The 21594-nt window shown below is 44.0% G+C and overlaps 1 protein-coding gene across 2 annotated transcripts in view; it reads right to left on the reverse strand.

Moving 5' to 3' along the window:
* Positions 1–21594, reverse strand: part of TTYH3 (tweety family member 3) — a 75769-nt gene that overhangs the window by 22320 nt on the left and 31855 nt on the right. For both annotated transcript variants that reach the window (XM_032703864.1, XM_032703865.1), the window contains exons 2-7: positions 15521–15690; positions 8248–8359; positions 7400–7620; positions 6502–6597; positions 3871–3943; positions 3453–3528 (exon numbers count right to left, since the gene is read on the reverse strand). In XM_032703864.1, coding sequence (XP_032559755.1) covers positions 3453–3528; positions 3871–3943; positions 6502–6597; positions 7400–7620; positions 8248–8359; positions 15521–15690 — 748 coding nt within the window. The remainder of the gene's footprint in view (positions 1–3452; positions 3529–3870; positions 3944–6501; positions 6598–7399; positions 7621–8247; positions 8360–15520; positions 15691–21594) is intronic.

Here is a 21594-nt window from a genome sequence, read left to right on the forward strand (position 1 = left end):
ATGCAGATTTCTGGTGGGAGAATTTGGAGAAAGCTCTTCCTGTTGTTTAGACAGATTGTGCCTTTTTATTTAATTTTATGCAATAAGTCATCTGATAATAGCATTATATCAATGAAAAAGAATGGGACTAGAAGATGGCCTCCTGCTTTGAAAATAAACATCTTGGCTGCACCAAGTCTTTTTAGAAGCAGCAGGAGCCGATTATACAACCACTGTTCAACTCCACTGGCTTTATCTCAGTTAATGAATACAGGGTGGGTTAGTCACATACATCAGCCTCTTCTGCAAAATTATTTAATTATTTCCTTCTCCAGAAAACCTGCATTAAGGTTCTTTGCCTCCTTCTTCTGCCCCCCTCCATCATTTTTTTAATGCAGCACATTTTATTATCTGCAAAACAAGAACATCTCCTCTCTAGCTAAAAACATGACAATAATAATGCACTTAATCAGATTATTCTCAGCTCCATTAATTCCATTTAGATTTGAAAAACAGCAATTAATGCATAAACAAGAATATTAACATACTAGTTGCTCAGTATTCAACACAGTTATTTTTCTGTGAAAACTACAACCACCACCAACAAAAAACCCATTGCAAATATAGATGACTCAGTCCCAGTGTTAATGGCAGAGCATAGGGAATCTTACAATACATTGTATTTAATAACACCAACTAAAAACAATGATTAAAGAGAAAAATTGACCCAGCACTACCAAGCTTCTTAAGATTACTTATTAGTTCTTATATGCTTAAAATCAAATGGCAGCACCTAGCCCAGTATGACAGATCCCAGCACTGGCCAAAAGCAGATACCTCTTTGGCAAGACTCAGTCCAACTTCAGCTAAAGTGATTCCCAAGGCAAGTGTGATTCCTACATATATGTTAACTCCCCATGGATTCTTCTTCCATGTTCTACCAGAGCCCCTCCACCCACTCATGCTCCCTTTTTTAGTCACTTCTTTTCTGAACTGAAAAATTCACGGTTGGGTACCCTGTGGTGAAACTTGCTGGAGCAATCGAAGTGTTTCTGCCTCACGTGTCTACACTGGTGTTAATGTTGGAGAACATCATCCAAAAAGCAGAGACAGCAAACCAGAGAGTATAAAGAGCCCATGCACTGAAACCAGGAGCCTTCAAACAGGGCATCTTCCTCCGAGAGGACAGCATCAATGCTGGCTCCCAGCTGCCTGCCCTGTCTCCTCGAGCTCATCGCTCCGGTTGTATACACTGCTCAACTGATCCACAAAGCAGCTGCTACAATTTACAGCCAGGCACATTCAGGGGCACCGACACTTATTCCAGACTTTTAAAGATTTTTCTAAGGAGCCATTACTGGGATTAAAGTGCCACTGAGCAGTGCCACACTGCACTCCTCGTGTCGTGATTTTCCTTCCTCCTCATGAGGGTTCCAACAGCGGAGACCAAAAGCTATTTCTGCAGCTTCCTGATCATAAACTATGACACAGCAGTGAAAACCCACATGGGAAAGGCAGAGGATTCGATCATCGCCCGACCAGCTGCCTGGTGTGATGGCAGGCTCGGGAGTTAGACTGATATCCTTCTGGAAAAAGGGAAAAACACGAACGCTCAACGGCTGCCTCACAGCAGGGAGCTGACACACCAGCCACCCACGGAGGGGCCACCCTTCCGACTCCAGCCTGTGGCAACACCTGCTCTTCCTCCTCTTCACCGTTTTGCTCAGACCCATTCACTGTTATTTATGGAGCCCTGACAACTGTTCTAGCTGTGCTGCCAGAGCAGAGCCTGATTTCACCCGGGGGAGCTGCCTGTCCCTGTCTGTGCCGGGGGAAGCGGGAGGACGGGTGGAACATCAGTCCCGTTGGCCTCCAAATGAACGACACTGATTAACGAAAACTGCAGGAGCCAAGCAGACAAGGACAACTGAAACGGAGAAGGAGCACAAAGGGGCCTTTCTTCAGTTTCCCAGGGTCAACCTGATTGTTACCAAACACGCTCCAGAGCTGATCTGGGTTACCAAATTATCACAGCCCACAGCTGGCATCAGCATCAGATGTTTCCCCTTGGCCTCACTGACCCATTTGCCTCCTTGAACAACCAGGAAACCAGCTTGGCACCTGAAGCCACATCTTTGTCACCTTCACAGCCAAGACAGGATTTTCATCTTGTGCAGTGTTAAACACGCATTCTCTTCCCTCACTACATCTCTCTGTTACGAAGAGAGCTGCCTGGCTCTATCATCTCCTTCCCAGGAAATCAATAAATAAGGCATTCCAAAAATAAGATGTAGGGTGGCAATATCAATCTGTACATACTCTTTTATTCTACATTCTGCCTCCAGACATAGATGCTTCTTATTGTTTCCAATCCCTGTATCCACAGCCACAGCTAAATACCTAATTTCCTACCAGATGCACAGAGAGAGACAGTATTTGGCTAAACACACAGCCATGCACTCGACCTTCTGCACACATGGTAAAGATTCTCTGATTCCACTAAATAAGAACCAGGAAAAATGCAAGTGGCTCCTTTTGCAAATCAGTGTCATTGCTTATTTGTGTTCCATCATACACAGAACTAGATAAAGGAACCATCAGAGGACAGAAGATACAGGGAAAAAAGTTAACTTTCTTAATTAAGTAGCAAACTGAGTCCTAAAAATACTTTTCTTTTTAGAACTTACAGTGTCTCTGCTGGCAGGCACCAAGCCACCTTTTTGTAAAGCAATGATTCTGAGTGCCACTTTTGCCCCCTGAGGTTCAAATTAGAGGTACCCCCAATCTCACCAGCCACTTGAGTCTAAATTAGGAAAAACAACCCCCAAATCCATCAGTGCTTCAGCTGGATGCCACTGTGTTGCAGGTATATTAAGTGGAACAGGATTAGCAAAGTGGTCAAAATACTGCATTTATAATGGAAAGGGAAATTCATACTTCTTTGTGGCAGTTTCCATTCATTTACTCTTTCAATTAGCTTTAGAGAAGCTACTATTTATAGCCACCATTAAGATAAAAGTTTACATGTTTTTGTTGATAACAGATACAAAAATAAGCATTCTAGATTCAAGAATATAGACCTAAGCAAGTTTTAAAAATGCCAACTCAAACTGCACACTGCTCTTGCCACAATTCTGTCACTTAGAAAGGAGAACAAGAGTCAAGAGTGCTACATTTAATGCAAAATAATCGAGGGACTTCAGCTATTCCATCTTATCAGTTATTTCCATTTAAGGGTCAAGGCAGAAGAAAAGTTCTGAAGGTTTTTCTGAGGCATATGTCTACACCTCTGACCAGGGTATAAATGCCTCTTTGGAAAAAACCGCTATTTCCAGAGCTCCACAAGTATTGTTTTCCCACCGTATGCCAGCTCCTCTGTTTCAAACACAGCCTCAAATTCCCAGCCACTGCCATGCTCCCATGTGACAGCTGGAGCTGCAGAACCCTGTCCCAAAGCCAGTCCCAGCACTTACCAGGACTGAGCACTGCATTCTCTTCAACCACTTTGGAGATATAAGCATCAGGGTTGATACAGAAGTCACTGGAGCCCTGGATACGTGGAAGACAAAAGGGAAAAGGCATATCAAAGCACACTAGTATCAAAGAGCAGTTGAGCCAGGTTAGCATCAGAGAACCTTCTATTCTAGGGGTGTTTCAGATGTTGAGGTCTCTCATCGCCACCTCCACCAGCACTGCTTTACACAACCACAGCAGGGCTGGAGTACAAGCTACCACACCACACCAAGGAGCAGCTCTGTACTTTTCCTAGATGGAAATTGCTAGGACAGTTAGAATGGGATATGCTATAAAAACTGGCACAGCACAACATTAATCTCGTGTCTGCTTAACCTGCGGCAAAGAGTGGATGGGACTTGGATGAGAGCCACTTACCACAGCCACAGCCAGCTCCAGGCCCAGGGATCCCCAGCTGACAATCAGGGCAAACACCCCAAGCAAGCACACCCTGTGGGAGACAGACAGATGGCAGATGCAGCAGACCTGATTTCAAGCAGTTCCTTTCACAAGATGTATTATTTGGAGTCCAAAACAGTTACCAAACCCAAGAAATTATCAACCACTGACTGTATCTTCAGATAAACATTCCTGTTTTAAATGCCATGGACAGCAGCAACCAGAGAGGTTCATGTCCAGCTGTTGGTTCCCACGTTGCCTGCCCTGAGGCTGCAGGGGAAAGGGGGAGAGTGCGGAAGCAAAGTATTGCCTACTTCTAGCAGGGAAACCAAAGGCACAAAGACATTGGGGTGGCTGTAGGGGAGGCAGATTGGCAGGTGGGTGATCCATCACTTTCCCTGTTCCCTTTCGGGACTTTATTTTCCAGGTCCAAAGATAATCAAAGATATTCTATATAAAGAATATAGTCTATATATATTATTTCATATATATATATAAGAATATATAAAGAAAACCTCACTAACCATACTGATTAAAAATTGGACAAATCTCTCCTGTGTCTACAATAAATGAGGTTTTTTGGTGTAAGCACTACATGGCTACAGTGCGAGGAAACATTCATCCCCTGTTAGGACACCTGACTTTGGTTCCAAGCTGATGCACCTGAACAGCACCTAAGCAACCCACACAGCACCAGGAGAGACAGTCACCTACAGGCAAACAGTTCACAGCAACAGTTCAGGTCCCTACCACTGCCATGTGAGTCCATCTCTGCACAGATTTAAGGTTTTGTTCTGACAGCTGGACCTCATCACTGACAGAAAGAGTGGGAAGTGTCTGCTATCAAGCAGATACAAGGCAGAGGGATGACAGAGCAGTGGTCTTGGTGACATTCAGCTGGCACACAGTGGTGGAAAAGGCTTTTGCACTTCCCCAACCAGCAAATTAGCTCTTCACCCTTGCTGTCAGTATGAGTGGTAGAGATATTCAGGCAATAGTGCTCCTCAACTCCCTCAGGTACAGGGATGCAGACTAATAAGCAGTTTCATTTTATGTGTCTCTGTCTTCAAAGTAAAGGGACACTGGCTTGCTCTTTTAGGGATTCTTTTTCCCCTCAGGCTTTGAAACATAAGTAGATTCCTTCCCACCCACACCCTAAACAACACAAAAATCTGTTTATAACCAAGATATTCTTTATTCAAACCTAGTGCAAGCATCTCTGTGAGGAAGGGACATACCTTTTTTCTGCTACATTTGTCTCACTGAGTACTAGAGCTTTAAAAAATAAACTTAATGGGCCTCCATTAAAAAAGAAAATCTATCCCTCAGTTTACCAACTTATTTTAATTCCAAGTAATCCCTATTCTGTGAATGGATCTGTGGCTTATCTTGCAGAACTAAGGGAGCTTCACCAGGCTGACATCTGCGCTGCACTCTGAAATAAGACACTAAAGACTTTATTATGCCTTTTCCAAATGGACACAAAAATTATCAGCCATGGATCAGCAAGGTTCTGAGGTTTTATGACATAAGGACAACACAGCTTGGTGCCTCCAGCTGAGCATGTTAATCAATAAGACACATTTGTTGTTTTACTTTAAATGAAGATGACTGGGTCAGTAACTGATTGCTTGGCTAAAAGATCTAAAACTGGCATTTCACCATCTTGCCTGGCTGTGATACACTTGCTTCTTTATGCCATGTGCTCCCTTTGGGGAATGCCTTCGTATGAACTTCTGGCTAACAGGGAATGAGATTCTAATTTAAACCCTGGGTTTGCCATCTGTGTGTGCACTTGGACTTTTGTCTGTATAACCTGCCAGGTATGAAATCATCTGGCAAATAACAAAATTGAATACACACTCCAATTATTAATGGTATCACCATGTAGCAGGATAAACTCTTGGCCGTGTCAGTTGTCAAACTGTCACTATGTTTATGATACCAGTGTCTTTGCCAAACATGCCAAGCTACACCAAGCTACAAGATGGGGAGGGGAATGGTTTTTCCTTGTAATGGGGTGTTTCCAGTGCTTTTTAGATATAGTCATGCATTAATATTGCAGTACCATGGCAACAAGACTCCTCCTCATAACTGTAAACCATTGCTTGTTCTCAGTTTAACATTTCTCCAGGTGTGACAGCCCGAGGTAAACAAGAGCAGATCGTGACACAGAAGGCATGCTACCAGGTTGTGTAGACACATGCAATGCTCATCATCAACTAACAAACACCTTCCCAACTGGAGAGAATCAAAGGGAGATTTTTAAAGCCTGTAATTTTAAGGGAGGATGTTCACAGTAAATGGGAGCCACCAATGCCACCCAGTGGAAAGCAGACCGTGCAGATGAGTTCCCTATCTTTGATGAGAAAGCAATGGACACCAGAACCACTGCCTTTTACAGCTCAAGAACCTTCCTGTGAACATCTCTTGTACGTAATCCTGTCCACAGAGCTACGCTCTACAAAGTCGCTCCACTCTGAGAGGCAAATTTAAAATGTTCAGCTTCAGATGTTCTTGATATCAACTGACAACAGGCAGAGGTTCACACTGGCAGGCACTTGCATTCAGCTAGCTTTCCTTATGCCCTGTGCCCAGGTCAGCACTTACCCCATAAGAATGGCCCTGGAGTTTCTAATGAGCCCAAAGAGCACCAGCAAACATATCAGGACATGAAACAGGAGCAGGCCCAGGTATCCCAGCCACCTGCAGAAAACAAAAACACGGTCTGCAAAGGAAAACTGGTGTATAAAAAGTACAGATCAAGAAGATAGTGTGATTTATGAGGAAAACATGGCCCTGGTTTTCTTCAAGTAAAAACCACCACTAATGACTAACCTTCAGAGAGCTCTGGCTATTTGTGGGGTCTGGAGTTGAGGCAGGTAGAAGCATTTATACAACACACCCATCATACACAGTTGTTGAGAAATGAGACTGCTAGTCTTGTTCACACAATAGTGTGAAGTTATATGCAACTGGTCACCATTAGAAGAAGAAAAGGCATTGTAGCTTCATGAACTTCCGAGGCATTTGTTAGGAAATGCTTCGGTTATTTATTCCACATGTGTGGGTAGAGGTTTTCTGTTGTGGAATACAGCTGATGCAATCTTTTATTAAATTTGTTTAATAAAAAGGAATGTTAGGGTGCGGTGTTAACTTATGGAACTAGTGCGGTTTTCTACTCTATTTAGTTAATCTGTTCTATAGCCATGCTTTTTCCCCCCCCCACGGTTTGTATGCTAGAACACAAACTACAGATTTGGTACATTGAGAATAAGTTTCTCTTCAGCTGGTTGTAAACACAGTTTAGAAAAAAAAGTTGTTGTGCATTTTGATTAAAAGTGGATTCAGTTTTGCTGTAAAATGAATCAGCTGCGGGGGCCAAGAGCATCTGCAGTGATATATAGAGCCTCTGGCTCAGCCACCCAGAACATGCACATAATTTTTGCAGAACAGGCCAAAGCAGATTCTACAACCACTGCACTACAGCACTACTACTGTGACACACCTGTACCAGTCATAGAGGTCAATCTGAATCGCCAGCTCCTCCAGAGACACCTCTTCATTCTTCCAAAAGGGGATCTCAGTTGTTTGCCTGACCAGATCATCCAAGAGACTTTGCAGTTTCTGGACAACATGCAGGTAGTCTGTCTGCTTTGTGAACATCTCCTCCAGCACCAGCAAGTTGGGTTCCACTGTTTGGTTCAGGGCCACTGCAGTATCCAGCACCTGGAGTATGGGAAAGCAAAAAGAGGGGAAAAAAAGAAAAATATTGAAGGACAGGAAATCAAGGAAGTTAAAGGGAAGTCATTCTTACTAGCAAGTCATGGGTAGCTTCCAGATTATCCGTCCTCTGCATTATGAGGCTCAGACTGCTTACCCTTCAAAAGCAACTTAAAAGCATCTATAATGGAGATTGTTTGCAAGTAGCCCAGTGATGGTACTTCAGCTGAACCTTTAACACACATTCACATTTTGCAGCCATCAGGGTTGCAGTGTGATACTGTGGAAGCAGAGGTAGCACAGGAACAACTGATGGTATTAAAAGGCAACATTTTACTAAGAGATTTGTCTGCTTTGGCCTGCCTCCTCTTCCTGTTGTGGAAGAGAGCTGATCAGAAGCTGTTTTTAAACCTAGCAAAGAGAAGACTTCGTTTAACAAGCTGTGTTTGCTTTGATATTTTTAGAAGAGCTGAAGAAATCACCGCGCCATTAATGGAAATGTTAGCACATGGATAAGCCCAGATACGAACGAAAAACAGGAAGAGACACAGCCAGACTGCAGAGGAGAGGGGCTGAGCAAGTCTGCTCATTCCCACCCTGCCCATATCTGCTGCCACCCCTCCCGGTGCTCACCCGGTCCTGGACACCGGCCACGGTGCGGTTCGCGTGGCGCAGCGAGTACGTCAGCCGGTGGATGCCGTCGCTGGTCTCCCCATTCCCATAGAATCCCACAGCAATCCCAGCACTGTGGAGGGAGAAAGCAAGAAAGGGGAGAGTTAAAGCTAACAGGCAAGTTGTATAACACAGGGCTACAGCGCCGCGGGTAGGCACATCAGCACCTTCCAGAGGAAGGGAAGCCGCTGCCTCCCAAAGGGAGCTTGGAGTGATTATGCTCCTCGGCAACCGCTGGAAAAACACACCTGTAAACATTCTGCACAGCATCCCTGTGATGAAGGGCAAAACACAAGATGCATATTTGATTTATGGTAAAATAATGAAAATCTGTCAGAGAACTGCCTGGTTGTCTGTGGCTGGATCTGAACTCCCAAAAACCCAGCCGGCCGCGCAGCTCTCCAGTGGCTCCTGCGAGAGCTGCCATTGCTGTGTCAGGAGACATGTGCTCTCTCCGGACAGGAAATGGGGATTGTTTTGTTACATTTGTTTAAAGCAGGACACAAAGAGCTTGCTGTGACTGCTTGCCCATGGTGGTGGTTCCTCTGGATACATTTTGATGAACATCATCTTGATTTATCTTCCCATTAGAAACATTTGTGTCACACTGATTTAGAGTACTGGGAAGGGAGGTTTAATAACTTACTGGGACAAAAAGGCTTATTTATTTTTTAAGGCAAGTGAATTTCAAGCTTGCAGACACAATTCAACTCCAGCTGCTTAACAAATTACCACCTATCAGCTGATTTGCCATAACTGTCCACACATATCAGTCTGGCCCAATTATCAAGTAAACCATATTAACTTAAGCCTCACTTAAAGGAGGAAGATCCTGTAAATGAGTTGCAACCAGAGGATTATCTCATGCAAGTCAGCAATACCTCTTATATTAAGATATCACTGCAGGAACTCACAGTTCCTCTTCCCAAGCCCATATTTCCTAATAATAGAAGAGTAAAGAACTTATGGAGGGATCACACAACTAAACTCAGGGAAAACAAACATTACCAAGACAGTTTTTCTGTTCTCATGTCATGTTTAGCTTGAGAGCATCCATGATCTTTTCTAGGAAGGTTCTCAAGACACCAAGGTTGTGTTTGTGGCAGCGGCAAGCAAAGTGGTGGTGGTGATGGTTTTGTTGTAAATCTGAAGTTATTCTGGATGAAACATTTAGTTCCTTCACAACAGCTTTGTGCTTGGGTTATAGCACTGCCCTTACAAAGTGGGTCTGAAGGAGGAATCAAAGAGGAAGGAAACAAGCCAAACAAGAGCTTTCAGAACAAGTAAGTGCCTTTGTTTAATAGGAAGGGTCACCAAAGGACACTAGGCTTTCCTCACCACCACCACCACCCAGCTGGGAAATGAACCCAAGCAAGCAGGCCAGAGTGGGCTTTGTCTACAGAACAGACCCTTGCAAAGATCTGCTCTGGCATGTTCATTGCAGTCCAAACAACTCTCTCTCTTGCATCCCTCCCTCCTTTCCTGGCCTCATCCATTTCGAAAGAGTGAGCAGAATAATATAGTTCACCTGGTCATATTTGTACTTTCTCCTCATACGTAACAAGAAACAGAAGGCAAGCTCATGAACTGGAAGCAGATCCACTAGGAAAATCTCTGTCAGCCTCATGCTTTTTCCAGCAATTGAATCTCCATAAATTATAGAGAGTTTGGCCCATAAAAGCCTCAGCTGAGGAGTCTTCTAGGGACATGAGGCAGCCCACACTGTATACAGAAAGAGAGGCAGCAGGTATGGAACTCTAAATATTTAGCATTAATAGAAGAAATGAGCCTCTTTCTTCATGAACACCATTCCTCAAACATTTTCCCAATGCAAATTATGCTGATAACTAAAGAGAGAAAAGCCCTCTGCATTCCTCCCTGGTTGCAGCTATTATCAGAGTTTGATAACACATGCCTAGGATGCACGGGGGTGGAGGGGATAAAAAAGACACCCCTCCTCCTCCCCCTGAACTAGAGAGATTACAGATCCAGAGCTATGCCCAGGATAAAGGCAACTCAGCATCCCATCGCAGCAATTGCAAAGCCATGGCTTGAATTTCCCCTTTTCTTATCAGAGCAAACAAATTCAGATGGACCCTTTCATCCTCCTGAGCTGCAGAAAACTTTAACAGTTGTTTCTGTTATAGACACCAAATAAATTCCAGAACATTCTTGACACTGAATAGGCAGATCTGACCCTTTTAATTAGCGAGCAATTTCTATTCAGCCTATTACAGCTACTAGAAGCCTATTCTTTCAGCACTTGGTAAGTACCCAAAACCTGCTGCTTGGCTCTCAGTATTCCCAGCACAGTAGCACCGTTTTGCTGAGAAAGACTCAGAACCAGCACTCTGAAGTAGCAGCAGATATGTTGTCCTTAAAGATGCAGCCCAGGCAGGTACATTAGCCAGGTTACTCAGAGGTACCAGCAGTGAAGAGCTGGCAACTACAGGGAAATGACTTGAAACTCGTTACCCTGTTGGAGGCAGAACTACCCCAGCAGCCTTCCATAGGCTTCCCATCCATCCCTGCACCAACCACAGCTCCCACTGCCCCAACCCTCCAGGCACAGCCACTACTCCTGAAAGAAAACACTATAGCAACAAGAACTGGGATAAAAGCCATTTAATCCAAGTAATAAATTCCTCCAGACATGCGGCTCATACATTCACTGGAAACTACACATAAAGCATTAATTATTCCATTACTGCCCAGCAAAAGCCAGCCCTGCTTTCACACCCTGTGCTAGCAAGGGGCACTTACACAGCCATTCCTCCCCCTAGGAGCAGGCTAGGGGGAGGTTTTGTGGCAGTTCCCTTTCTATCACTCTAAAGAGGGAGGGAAACCATTCCAGAAGCCAGGTCAGGGGCAGCTGCCTGGACTCATGCTGTGATGAGGAGGGAGCAGAGCTGAAGGGCAGGCAGTGAGGGAACTGCTGCTGCTTAGTTTTCTGTTTGCATTTGGCTTCATCTAAATCCAATCCAGTTGTTTCAAATCCCTGCCCACACACGCTGATATGAGTTGCTATTGTTTAAAGCAGATTTAAGGATTTACACTAGTTTTTAACTACCTTTTATATGATTAAAGGGAAACAGAGGGGCTCCTTCTATTTAAGTGCATTCTTCTAAAACAAAAATAGATCAACTCATCCTAACCCAACAGCGTAAGTCCTTGAGGTCAGGACAAATCACATGGCTTCTTGCACGAACCCCGGGAGGCACAGCAGCCTAAGATACAGCAGATCCATCTCCCAGTACAGGATGACAAAATCATCACCCTGTGAAGAAGCCTGTATTTTTGTCACACAGCCTGGATACAAGCACATAATTCCTGAATGACACAGCTCTTTTCCACCCTAGCACCCTCTGAAAGATACTCCAACACATTTTCAGTGCTCTTATAGGAAAGTCATCTCTATTTCTGCCAATCTTACTTCTGTCACACTCCCCTCCCTAGCGCACACACACCTCTCTCCTCCCCACTCTATACTATCCCATCCTCAATTCCTCCTTCCAAACTTACCTTTATCAGTCTCCTGTCACTTCCACTACCATCACCACCCCTCCCCTGCTTTCCTTCTCATTCATATTTTTTAATAAAATCTTAAAAATTAATCTATCAAGGTCTTACAGACCATCTAAAAAGTTGCTCCTGCTACTCAATAGTGCACTTAAAAAACCACTTGGCTACTCAATAATTTTGGTAAGTTTTAGGAAACCCACTTATTTAAGTCAAGAAAACATTGTACTTTTGAACTTAATGCTATCACTACCAGTGCACACCCACAGAAACCCACTAGACAGTACACTACCAGCTCCTCAAAGAGTTATACAAGTGAGACAGAAGAGCAGCATGCCAGGATTTCTATGTATTCCTACAGATACAACAGTGTGATTTAAAGGGCTGCAGGTTGTACACACACTTTAGTATCACTTTTCAGCAAGACTCAAGAAATTCAAGTCTGGAGAGCAGCTTTCCCATTGTTGGTATGCAAGAGTCACATGGGCTTTGGAAACCCCCTGATAAAGAACCAGAAAAGACAAATCAAGTGTCAATCTGAATTTGCTTGTGACATGACCTGCAAAAAGCCAAAAAGTGTTTTCTGGATTTGCACAAGATATACACAAACAGCAGCACATTAATCTGATAGAGAGAGCACATATGTGCCTTCTAGTGATGAGATCCTCCTGCTGTAATACCCACACACGCAGCAAAACCCTCCTGGGTACTCAGCCACCAGTCTGAAAAGATGAGCACTAGCCATTCAAATCACATCCTTAGAAATGAATAATCTAACTACACCAAGTCATCTTTAATTACAGGAACTTCTTATGAAGAACCCTTTTTAGACTTCTCGTTCTCAGGAGGAATGTTAATTTGTCTGTCTAATTACCACCTTGCACTTTCGCACCAAGGGAAAGTGCTATTACTGGCACTTGAGAAAGCAAGTTTTCACCATTTATTTGTACCCATTTCTTTCAGGTATCATCTCCACAAAGCTTTCTTCCCACCCTAGGTGCTGAGCTCCCTTCTGGGACAGTTAGGGTCACCTAACTGGTGGATGAGGTGATTTATAAGACAGCTCCCCACACACAGAAACCAAGCAAAATTGGTAAGGACTAGAAATGAACTAAGTGTTCAAGGAATAATGTAGGCTAATAATTCCTGCAGCTTTGTGGCTGGAGCAACTGGGAAGGCTCATTAGAGACATTTTGTTGGAGAGTTCCTGTTAACCAGTTCTGCCTCCCTGCTGGCTCAGCATTCTCCCTTTTGCACACCGGAAACAGTGAGAGATTAGGAAACAGTGATCCAGTGCATACAGCAGGATTCACAGTACAAACAGCCCCCTGGGATTAAGTACAACCTAGATAAGCATGTACTAGGCACAGCTGCACTTAACCAGAGTTAACTAGTTCTCACCTGGGAAGACAATAGTCCACTTCAAAGTACTCAGACAGACCGGACCAGCTGCTGGTTGGAACCTCTTATTGTTTCAGCACCCAAGCTTCTCCTCTCCTCTTGCAAACAGTGCTACAAACTGCCTCCCAGGCTGATGTTTGGAACAGACTTACACCCCACTACAGCCACAGCTGGTCTGGCACTTCTGTTACGTGTAACACACAGCTAGGATAGAATATAGCCAGTGGACCAATCTAACTATTGGTACTTAACTGTGACTTCCTGCTAGCACAGATTAGAGTCCCTACTTGTTGGAATCTGTATCTGCATTCCCAGACACGCACAGAGTGCCAGGAGGCTCTGGTTCCAGGGCCCTGTGGCATCCAGCTGCTGTAGAGGGGTAGAAAACCAACCTTGGCTCTGCAGAGGAACAGCAGCACTGGGACAGCACCTTCACTCAACCTGCTCATTGTTCAAGTGTGCTGACTTCAGGGAGGAAATTAAAAACTTAATTAAAAAAGTCAAGACAAATATTCACCCAATAATCACTGTAGATTCTAAGTTCTAAGGATACTTCTGCATTTAATACTTGCAGAAACAAATGGTACACCAGTGGTTAAGATTTTGAGGAAGCCTAAGCAGTTTTCCAGCTTGTGGACTTGTCAGAGTTGCATCAAGTTTACCAGAATTTATACTCAGACTTTCCAATTTTAAATTGTCTCACACACGCTCTGGAGAGGTGTAGAATACCTCCTTGTCACCCTTTCTACAATTAAAAACAAACACAACTACCACACTGCAGCAGCTGTCTCGGTCACATATGCTGCACAACAATAGCTAACAAGGGCCTGTAGCAGCAGCACAGGCTATAAATAGCATCAGCCAGAGCTTCTGTAAGAGGGGGTTAGGACCACAGCACTCTCAGTGGATTGGAATGGATGCAGCTGAAGCTCTTAAGCTCACTAAAAGGAAGGTGAATGAGGCTGAGATTTCTTCCTTGCGAGTTGTTCTGTGGTTTGCCTTTCCATTCCAGGCACCTATTTGCAATCAGCAGAGCACGGAAGAGCTCCCTGCAAACACAGCAATACCAGGTGGTACAGAAGGTCTCCTCCACAGCCCTGAGCCTCTGCTTCTACAAGTAAATCCATCCCCAGCTGCTAAACTCAACACACAATGCCTGCTCTGCAGCATTTGTTCCAATACTTCAAGGGTTTGCTATTCTCTTAAGTATGTGCCTCGAAAGAGAAAATACACAAATGCCTCAGCAGCACAGTCTGGCCCTTGAACAGCTGAGCCTGGGCTTCAAGGAACACACTCCAAACAGATCACACATCAGATCTACCACTCATCAGCAGGCTCACACAAAAAGTGAACCACAAGGCACTGTCAAATACCATCAACTCATTGCTGTCTCCTCTGACTAAGGGACTGCTCCCAGACCTGCCAGACCCACAGAGGGGCAACCAAGACCACACCAAGTCTTGGGCAAGAGTAGATGATGTTTGGAATTGGTAAGAAATGCAGTGCTCAGTGTGGGGCACACACATCCAGAGAGCTCCAAATACTCATTCTGCCCAAGTCACAACAAGATCCAAGGCTCCTTCTCAAAGTCTGCAAACATGTACCTCCCTGCAGATGCCCCACCATTCACTTTCTAGGAAATTCTCTCTACGAATTCTTTCTACACACATTCTTCACTAATTACTGGATTTTTCTTGTTTTTCAGAAATCCTTTTTGTCACCTCACGCCCAAAAGCTTCTGTTGCTCAGTCATAACAGGAAGCATTGCTGACCCTTGAACCATTACTTGGAGTGCCCTTGGAGATGGCACATTAGCACAGATAATGAAATGCAGCAGTGTCTCACAAAATCTGAACATTCCCTCCAGTCAAACACCAATCATTCCAAACCCAAAAGAATCATCTGTGTCTCTTTCTTCCTAATCTACTCTCCCACACAGCCACTCTTTTTGGACACCAGATTCTAAGAAATCTGCATTTAGACCTGATAAATACTTCAACCGTGTGCATCCTATTTAAGTGATAAGCTCTCAAGGACGGAGTGTCCTTCATTTCTCACTTGAAAAGTATCAAAGAGCAGGACATCAGCTGTTCCTTTTCACACTGCTCGAACCATTAGGCACTTCAGCAAGCGGTAGAAAGGAAGAAAACACATGACAGATATTTAAAACACACACACACATCAAACAGAAAGAGGAACTACTGCCAACAGTCACTAACTACAGACAGCAGTTCAAGTATGGAGGCGCATGCAGACGATGCACCACCCCAAATAACTTCGGGGAACCCACAAAACTTTGGGTGCCCGGCCGTACCTGCACACGAGGGTCGCGATGATGACGCACCAGGCCGTGCAGCAGCAGTCAGCATTCAGGTGTTCCTCGCTCTTCCGATGGCGGCAGCACAGCCAGAAGGAGTAGAACAGGAGGAAGAGCAGGTCCAGAGCCAGGCAGGAGAGAGCGATGCCACCCAACAGCAACAGGGCCTGCGGGAAACAGGGGCAGGAAACACTCACACCTGGGCACGGCACAGCCGCAGCAGGGCAGGTCAACCAGGGCCCCCGTGTGTGAGGGCTCTGCAAGGTGTACCTCGAAAACAAGTCATTTTGTGGGTTTGGTGTGGTTTTTTAAACATAAACAGGATGTTTTCAGTCCCACTTTCTCCCTTCTCTGCATTCCACGTTCTGTACCTAAGCTGTAAATCACTGAGCCATTTTGTCTGTCTCAGCTGAGTTAATCAGTGAGGGTTTCCTCTTTACTCCTGATCACAGGTCAGCAGATTTAAAGAACAAAAATAATAATAATAAAAAAAAATAGTTCAGCCAGCTGCCTCTCTATCTCTACAGTTTTTTAATCTTCATGAATAAATATGCAGGCTTATTCATTAGAAATCCAAGTGCATGAGTGGGTTTGAAAGTGGGTGGAATTTATTATACATGCATGAGATTGATTTTTAAAAAAATTAATCCCCATGCAATGCTTCTGTTCAAGGTAGACCTAGAATAAATGGCAAACCCCTTCCATATACCATCCACATATATAGGTACAACAAACGTGGATGGCACAGACACACCGGCTTGAAGCTGTCACAAGCTGAATTAGTGTGTTATAGCTACTTCTAGTCGTGTTCCTGGGAGGAAAGGGAAGCAGTAAGTGTTTAACTCCATTCCTATTTCTTTTTATTTGAAAAATGCTGGCTGAAATCCAAAAATGCAAACCAATTTTGCTAAATACAATAAAATAATTTAAATCCATTCTAACACCAAATATAGCCACATTTACTTGATTCATTCAGATGTGAGAAAGGATATCATTTTATCCATAAGCTTTTTTGGGTAACCCTTGGTAGTGGTGACAAAAGCCAACTTACTAGAAATTACTTAAATGTCTGGAAAGGGTCCAAGTCACCTACTGATGCCCCAAAATTGGGGAGGCAGACATAGATCTGTATCAGCAAACCTAGAACAAAGGTTTGGGTTCTTAAATCAGTATCTCTTTTCCTCCCCACGCAGAAATTCCTTAAAGAACATTTATATGCTTCCTCCTGATCAAAACAATAACTTCCTTCTGATCAAAGAAATACAACAAAGAATGCTGAGATTAAAGTAAGACTCTCAACAAAACTGGTGACTGTTTCTAACAGGGTCTGGTAGTAACTTGCTCTTTGCAGGCTTTTCTTTCCCCTCTTTCCCCCCTCTCTGTTCCATAGGTACTCCCTGCTGAGTTATTATCCTGGCAAACTATACGAGCCACACAACGTCCTTCCCAGCCAAGCAAACGTCAGCCATACATAACGAGATCCATGCTGGTTAAACCCCAGTGCTGCACCACAGATACTCCACGTAGCCATGTGCTTTTTGCCCTCCCAGCCTTCAGAAACCCACCCAAAGTCCACCAGGCTCCCTGGGACGCTGGGGGGGGGGGGGGGGAGTTTACAGGTGCTGCTTTCCCAAACCGGACAGCAGAAACTCAGTCCCGCTGCAGAAAGCGAACTTTGGGATCTTTACCAGAGAGGAGTGGGGGTTGAAGGGAAAAATCCCTATCCCCCTTTCCCATGCTTTCACCAGATGGTGTGAGCGCTGCTTGAGATCCTGAGCAGAAAGGGGCCTCTGAGAGGGAAGCTGCGCTCGGAGCCCCACGTTCTCCCACTTCTGAAGGCTCGCCATGTACGAGCACTCAATACTAATTTAACTAACACATTTGGCATACCAAAGCTCCTCAGGGATATTCTTTATTTTTTAAACATGTCAGGCTGCTGTAAGGCAAAGCTTTCCTGCCCTGCTCGCCTGCACTTCTTTCTTCACACCCTCAACCCTCCTGCACACGCTAAAAGGCATCACTGTGGAAAGACGAGCTCAGTTGAAAACATCCTCCCAGCAACTCTTTATCAGCAAAAAATTCACACTGCAGAGCTCCAGATGTAGGGGAACAGCCCCCATTAAGAGGAAATAAAAGGAAATACTTAAAAAAAAAAAAAAGAAGGAAAAATTAATATTAAAGACTGCCATGCAGCAAGCAACCTGAAGTTCGTGCTTTGAAGGGATGCTTAATATATGCTTTAAATTTGCATCTGGCCAAAAAGGACTTGGCTGGCCACTATACCACAATCTGCATTTCATTTTCCAGAGAATATTTGTTTTCCATTAATGGATATGTGCCATGACAACAAGTGAAATCATCCAGCAGAGCAGTTATTAATCTTTCTGACTGATGAGTCAGTTTAGGACCCAGAGACTGGCTGGCAGTGAAAGCCTGGTTGCAACCAAAGATATGCCTCTGCCTGCCTGTCAGGATTAAATGACAGTATTTAAAAAAGGGGGGTTGAGGCTGGATAAACCCTCAGACACTCTATCCTGCAACAGTAAATCTGGGACTCGGTTATCCAAGGCCACATTATCCCGAGTAAATGTAAAATTATGCACTGGGCCTTTTGCCACAAAGGAGCATCAATTCGTCTTCGAACATTTGCTGAGCTATCAGAACCTTTATAGCAAATGATGCATGAACTGCCCTTACAGGAAAATGGAGACAACTTGGAGGAGCAACATTTTACCACGGCGCTGACACTAATGGCAGAAGTGGAGACAGAGCAGTCCCTGAAAATGAGTGTAAATCCAAGTGGTATCCGCCAGACTGGCAGGAGACAAAGCTACAGTGTCAGGAAGCGCTTTCAAAATAAAAGTTAATAGCTGTACACAGGGAAGTACCCACATGAGCATTGCTGGTTTGGAAAGGCACCACAAAACCTGACTGTGCTTGGTCTTGTGCAGGGATGGTGCTGCAGCGTTAAGAGCCTCTCTCAGCTCCAGCATGGTTGCCAGGATTCATGGTATTTATCCTCTCCATGGGAGTAAGAAGCCAAAAAAAAAAGGCAGAAAATATCTAGGTCCTCATGTGCAGAAAGGGTCACCATCACAATAAGGAACAAAGGAGAGGACAAAACCCCCCCCCCCAAAACTACCCGGGGGCTGGTTAACTCTTCCATGTGGTGTGGGGATACCCACAGGTGCTGACACCATTCCTAAGGACATATTTGTAGATCAGCCTTCAGTTAATTCAATCCTTGGTCTCCTAGACCATGCCTTGTGTTCCTGGGGATCAAATAAACCAATAAACAGTCTTGTCTACTGGATGAAAAATCTCCATACAAAACAGCCGCTTTCAGCTGGCAAGTTCCAAGTGATCCACACCATTAGTTACCTGAAATATCTATGGACTGTGGTCCTGAAAGGCTAATTTTAGCTGCTGAGACTGCACTTAAGGAATGGATACTTCATCACATCCTACAGTCACAAAGGAAGAGATCTACATAAGAACCTGAGAATAAATACAAGATATATTTACTCCCTCAGAAACAGGGAAAGCCTAAAGAAAGCCATGATGCACTGTAATGCTGGAGGTAAACACTGGGTTGCATTCAGGTTAAATTTCAAGGGGTTTACCACTGCCTTAAGTGCTGTTCATTCATCACACAACTGTACAGGAGAGTGTTGGCTTAATGACCCTTCTTCACACCATCTTGTCCCCTCTGCCATGAAGGTTACTGGGCACAAGAAGTCCTGGCAGCAGAATAGGTTTAGGAAGTTGATTCTGAGTACACAAAGGCTCAGGACACTCCATGTGTTAATCAAGTACAAGTTTTACCAATCTCAATCTATCCAACTTCCAATTACCACGTTGTTTAGACCTTGACTGTACTAACAGCAGCATTTTGTAGTGAGCAGCTCTTCACATGAAACAGATGATTGCTATTTTACTATTAGTTAGGAAGTCCACTAAAACTCATTAAGAAACCCAAAAGATGAAGCCTTCAGGTGGTTCCTGAGAAGGTTTCACTTTTAATCTTCCATTGATGATTTTCAAGGTATTTTATCTTAAAACTTCGTAATTTCAACCAACAGGGCAAAATAGCTACAGTTTTTGAGCACCTCAAAAACACAGTGTCTTAATCACTGCCAGCTTGAGAATGGTTTGTAGTTTTACCTTAAAGTTTGCTTTTGCCCAAAGAAAGCTTTCCACTGAATCTGCAACTACTATTCTTTCTGCATTTCCACGCAGCGATTTGAGATTGTGAGAATAAAACAGAGGGAAGAGGTTAAAGGAGTGTGGGAAGAGAAAAAAGTTCACCCAGAAGAACAAATGAAGCCACCTGGGCTGCTGCCAAAGGAGCACTCATCTCTATTTATTCCATGAAGGACGGAAGTCATCTTAGCAAGAAAAGAAACTGCTGTGGGATAGTGTCATGCCTACACAACTTCCTACACTGCCTTTTTCTTTTTTTTTTCCCCTTGACTTTGGGACATATCTTTAAAAAGCTTACATACTCATAGATAATAAGCAGCTCTGTCCTACCAAACTGATTTTAACTGAGGGTTTTTTTTGTAACACTGGCAACACAAGGAGCACACTCTGACCTCCTCATCAGCTTGTTCTGAACGTGCTTGTGTGTTCAGAGACTTGATTTTCGTTTCTGAAAAATGTTGTACGAGATGTTTGTGGAGATACTTGAGTGTCTCAGGATGCCACTCATCCCACAGCCCCTCCAGAAGGATGCAAGCTTTGATAGGGAACACAGCCAACCGTTTATTGGCAAATGTGATGTGGGGGGAGGATGTGGAAACCTCTGCTGATCTCAGCACTAAACCATCCCTATCTCCTCTGCCGGGGGACAGGCCTTCCCAGGCCAATTACTGCACTCAACACAGTGGAGGAGCAAAGCTGGGCAGGAAATGTGCTGTGGAAGAGGCTTTTCCCACGGTACTGGGATGTAATCTCCTCTATGAGGGATCCCTCAGCAGCATGGAAGAGCACCATGGAAACAGAGGACAGGTTCCACTGTGTCATCCCCTTACACAGACATCTCCCAGAGAAAGCACACTGTTAACAGAGTGCAGTAGAGATATATTTAGGGCAAGTCCACACTGGAGCAAGCAATATAGGCCAACACTTTGCCTTTAGCTTTTTTTGGTTGTTGGCTTTCCTTTCCGGAAAGGAGGAAATGCCAAGCATTGTGTCATGCCTTTTTTACTCTTTTTTTTCAAGTCACCTTAGGACAATACAGCAGATACATTAGAATAAAAACAGATCTGCAGTTGAGACCTCTCCTAGCATGACTAGATAGCTCAATTCCACTTACCAAGTTGGTTAAATGACCAGGCCAGTTTCCTCAATGTTGCAAAGCTCTCTACATAGGCAAGGGCATTACACAGTTCATTGGTATTAGAGCTGTGAACTAAAGCCACTTTAATTAAAAATGAGTGTTCACACAGGGTTTTAATGTAGTTTAACTAGAATGGTCTTAATTCAGTGTAGTTTAATTCACTTTAGTGCATTTAAAGTGGTTCTACTAATCTATTTTGAATTTATTCCTCCAGTTAATTCAGATTAATTTCTCAAGTGTAGGCAACGACTGAGAACAAGGCTAGGTTGATTACAGATTCATCATCATTTCCTCCGTACTAACAAATATTCTGACCCCTTATTTCATAATTAAAGACTCAACACTGCCTTTAAAATTGGTCCAATTCACAGAAGACACCAGGGCAGAGGCCAAAAAGACCCAAACTTTCTGATCCTTGGTTTATTGCAGTGACCAACTCAGTACAATCATCACCAGGGTTTTCCGAGTTGTGGTTAAATCATATAGAGCAGGGGTACATCTGCACACCTCAACTTCCACAGGTTGCACAGGGGCAGGTGCTAGAATTCATCAGAGCAGTTCATATCACACACCAAAGAGATGGAAAGAACTGAGTAGAAAGGATTTGCTTGACAATTGGGTTGGATTTTTTTATTCCTGCCCACGAATGCAGACCTAAGCCGTTCTAATCAGCAGTGAACACTGGAGTCCTATTGGGTTGAAGTCAAGTAACAATCCATTTATTCCCTTA

The sequence above is a fragment of the Chiroxiphia lanceolata genome, chromosome 16 (assembly GCF_009829145.1).
Source record: "Chiroxiphia lanceolata isolate bChiLan1 chromosome 16, bChiLan1.pri, whole genome shotgun sequence".
Classification (NCBI taxonomy): domain Eukaryota; kingdom Metazoa; phylum Chordata; class Aves; order Passeriformes; family Pipridae; genus Chiroxiphia; species Chiroxiphia lanceolata.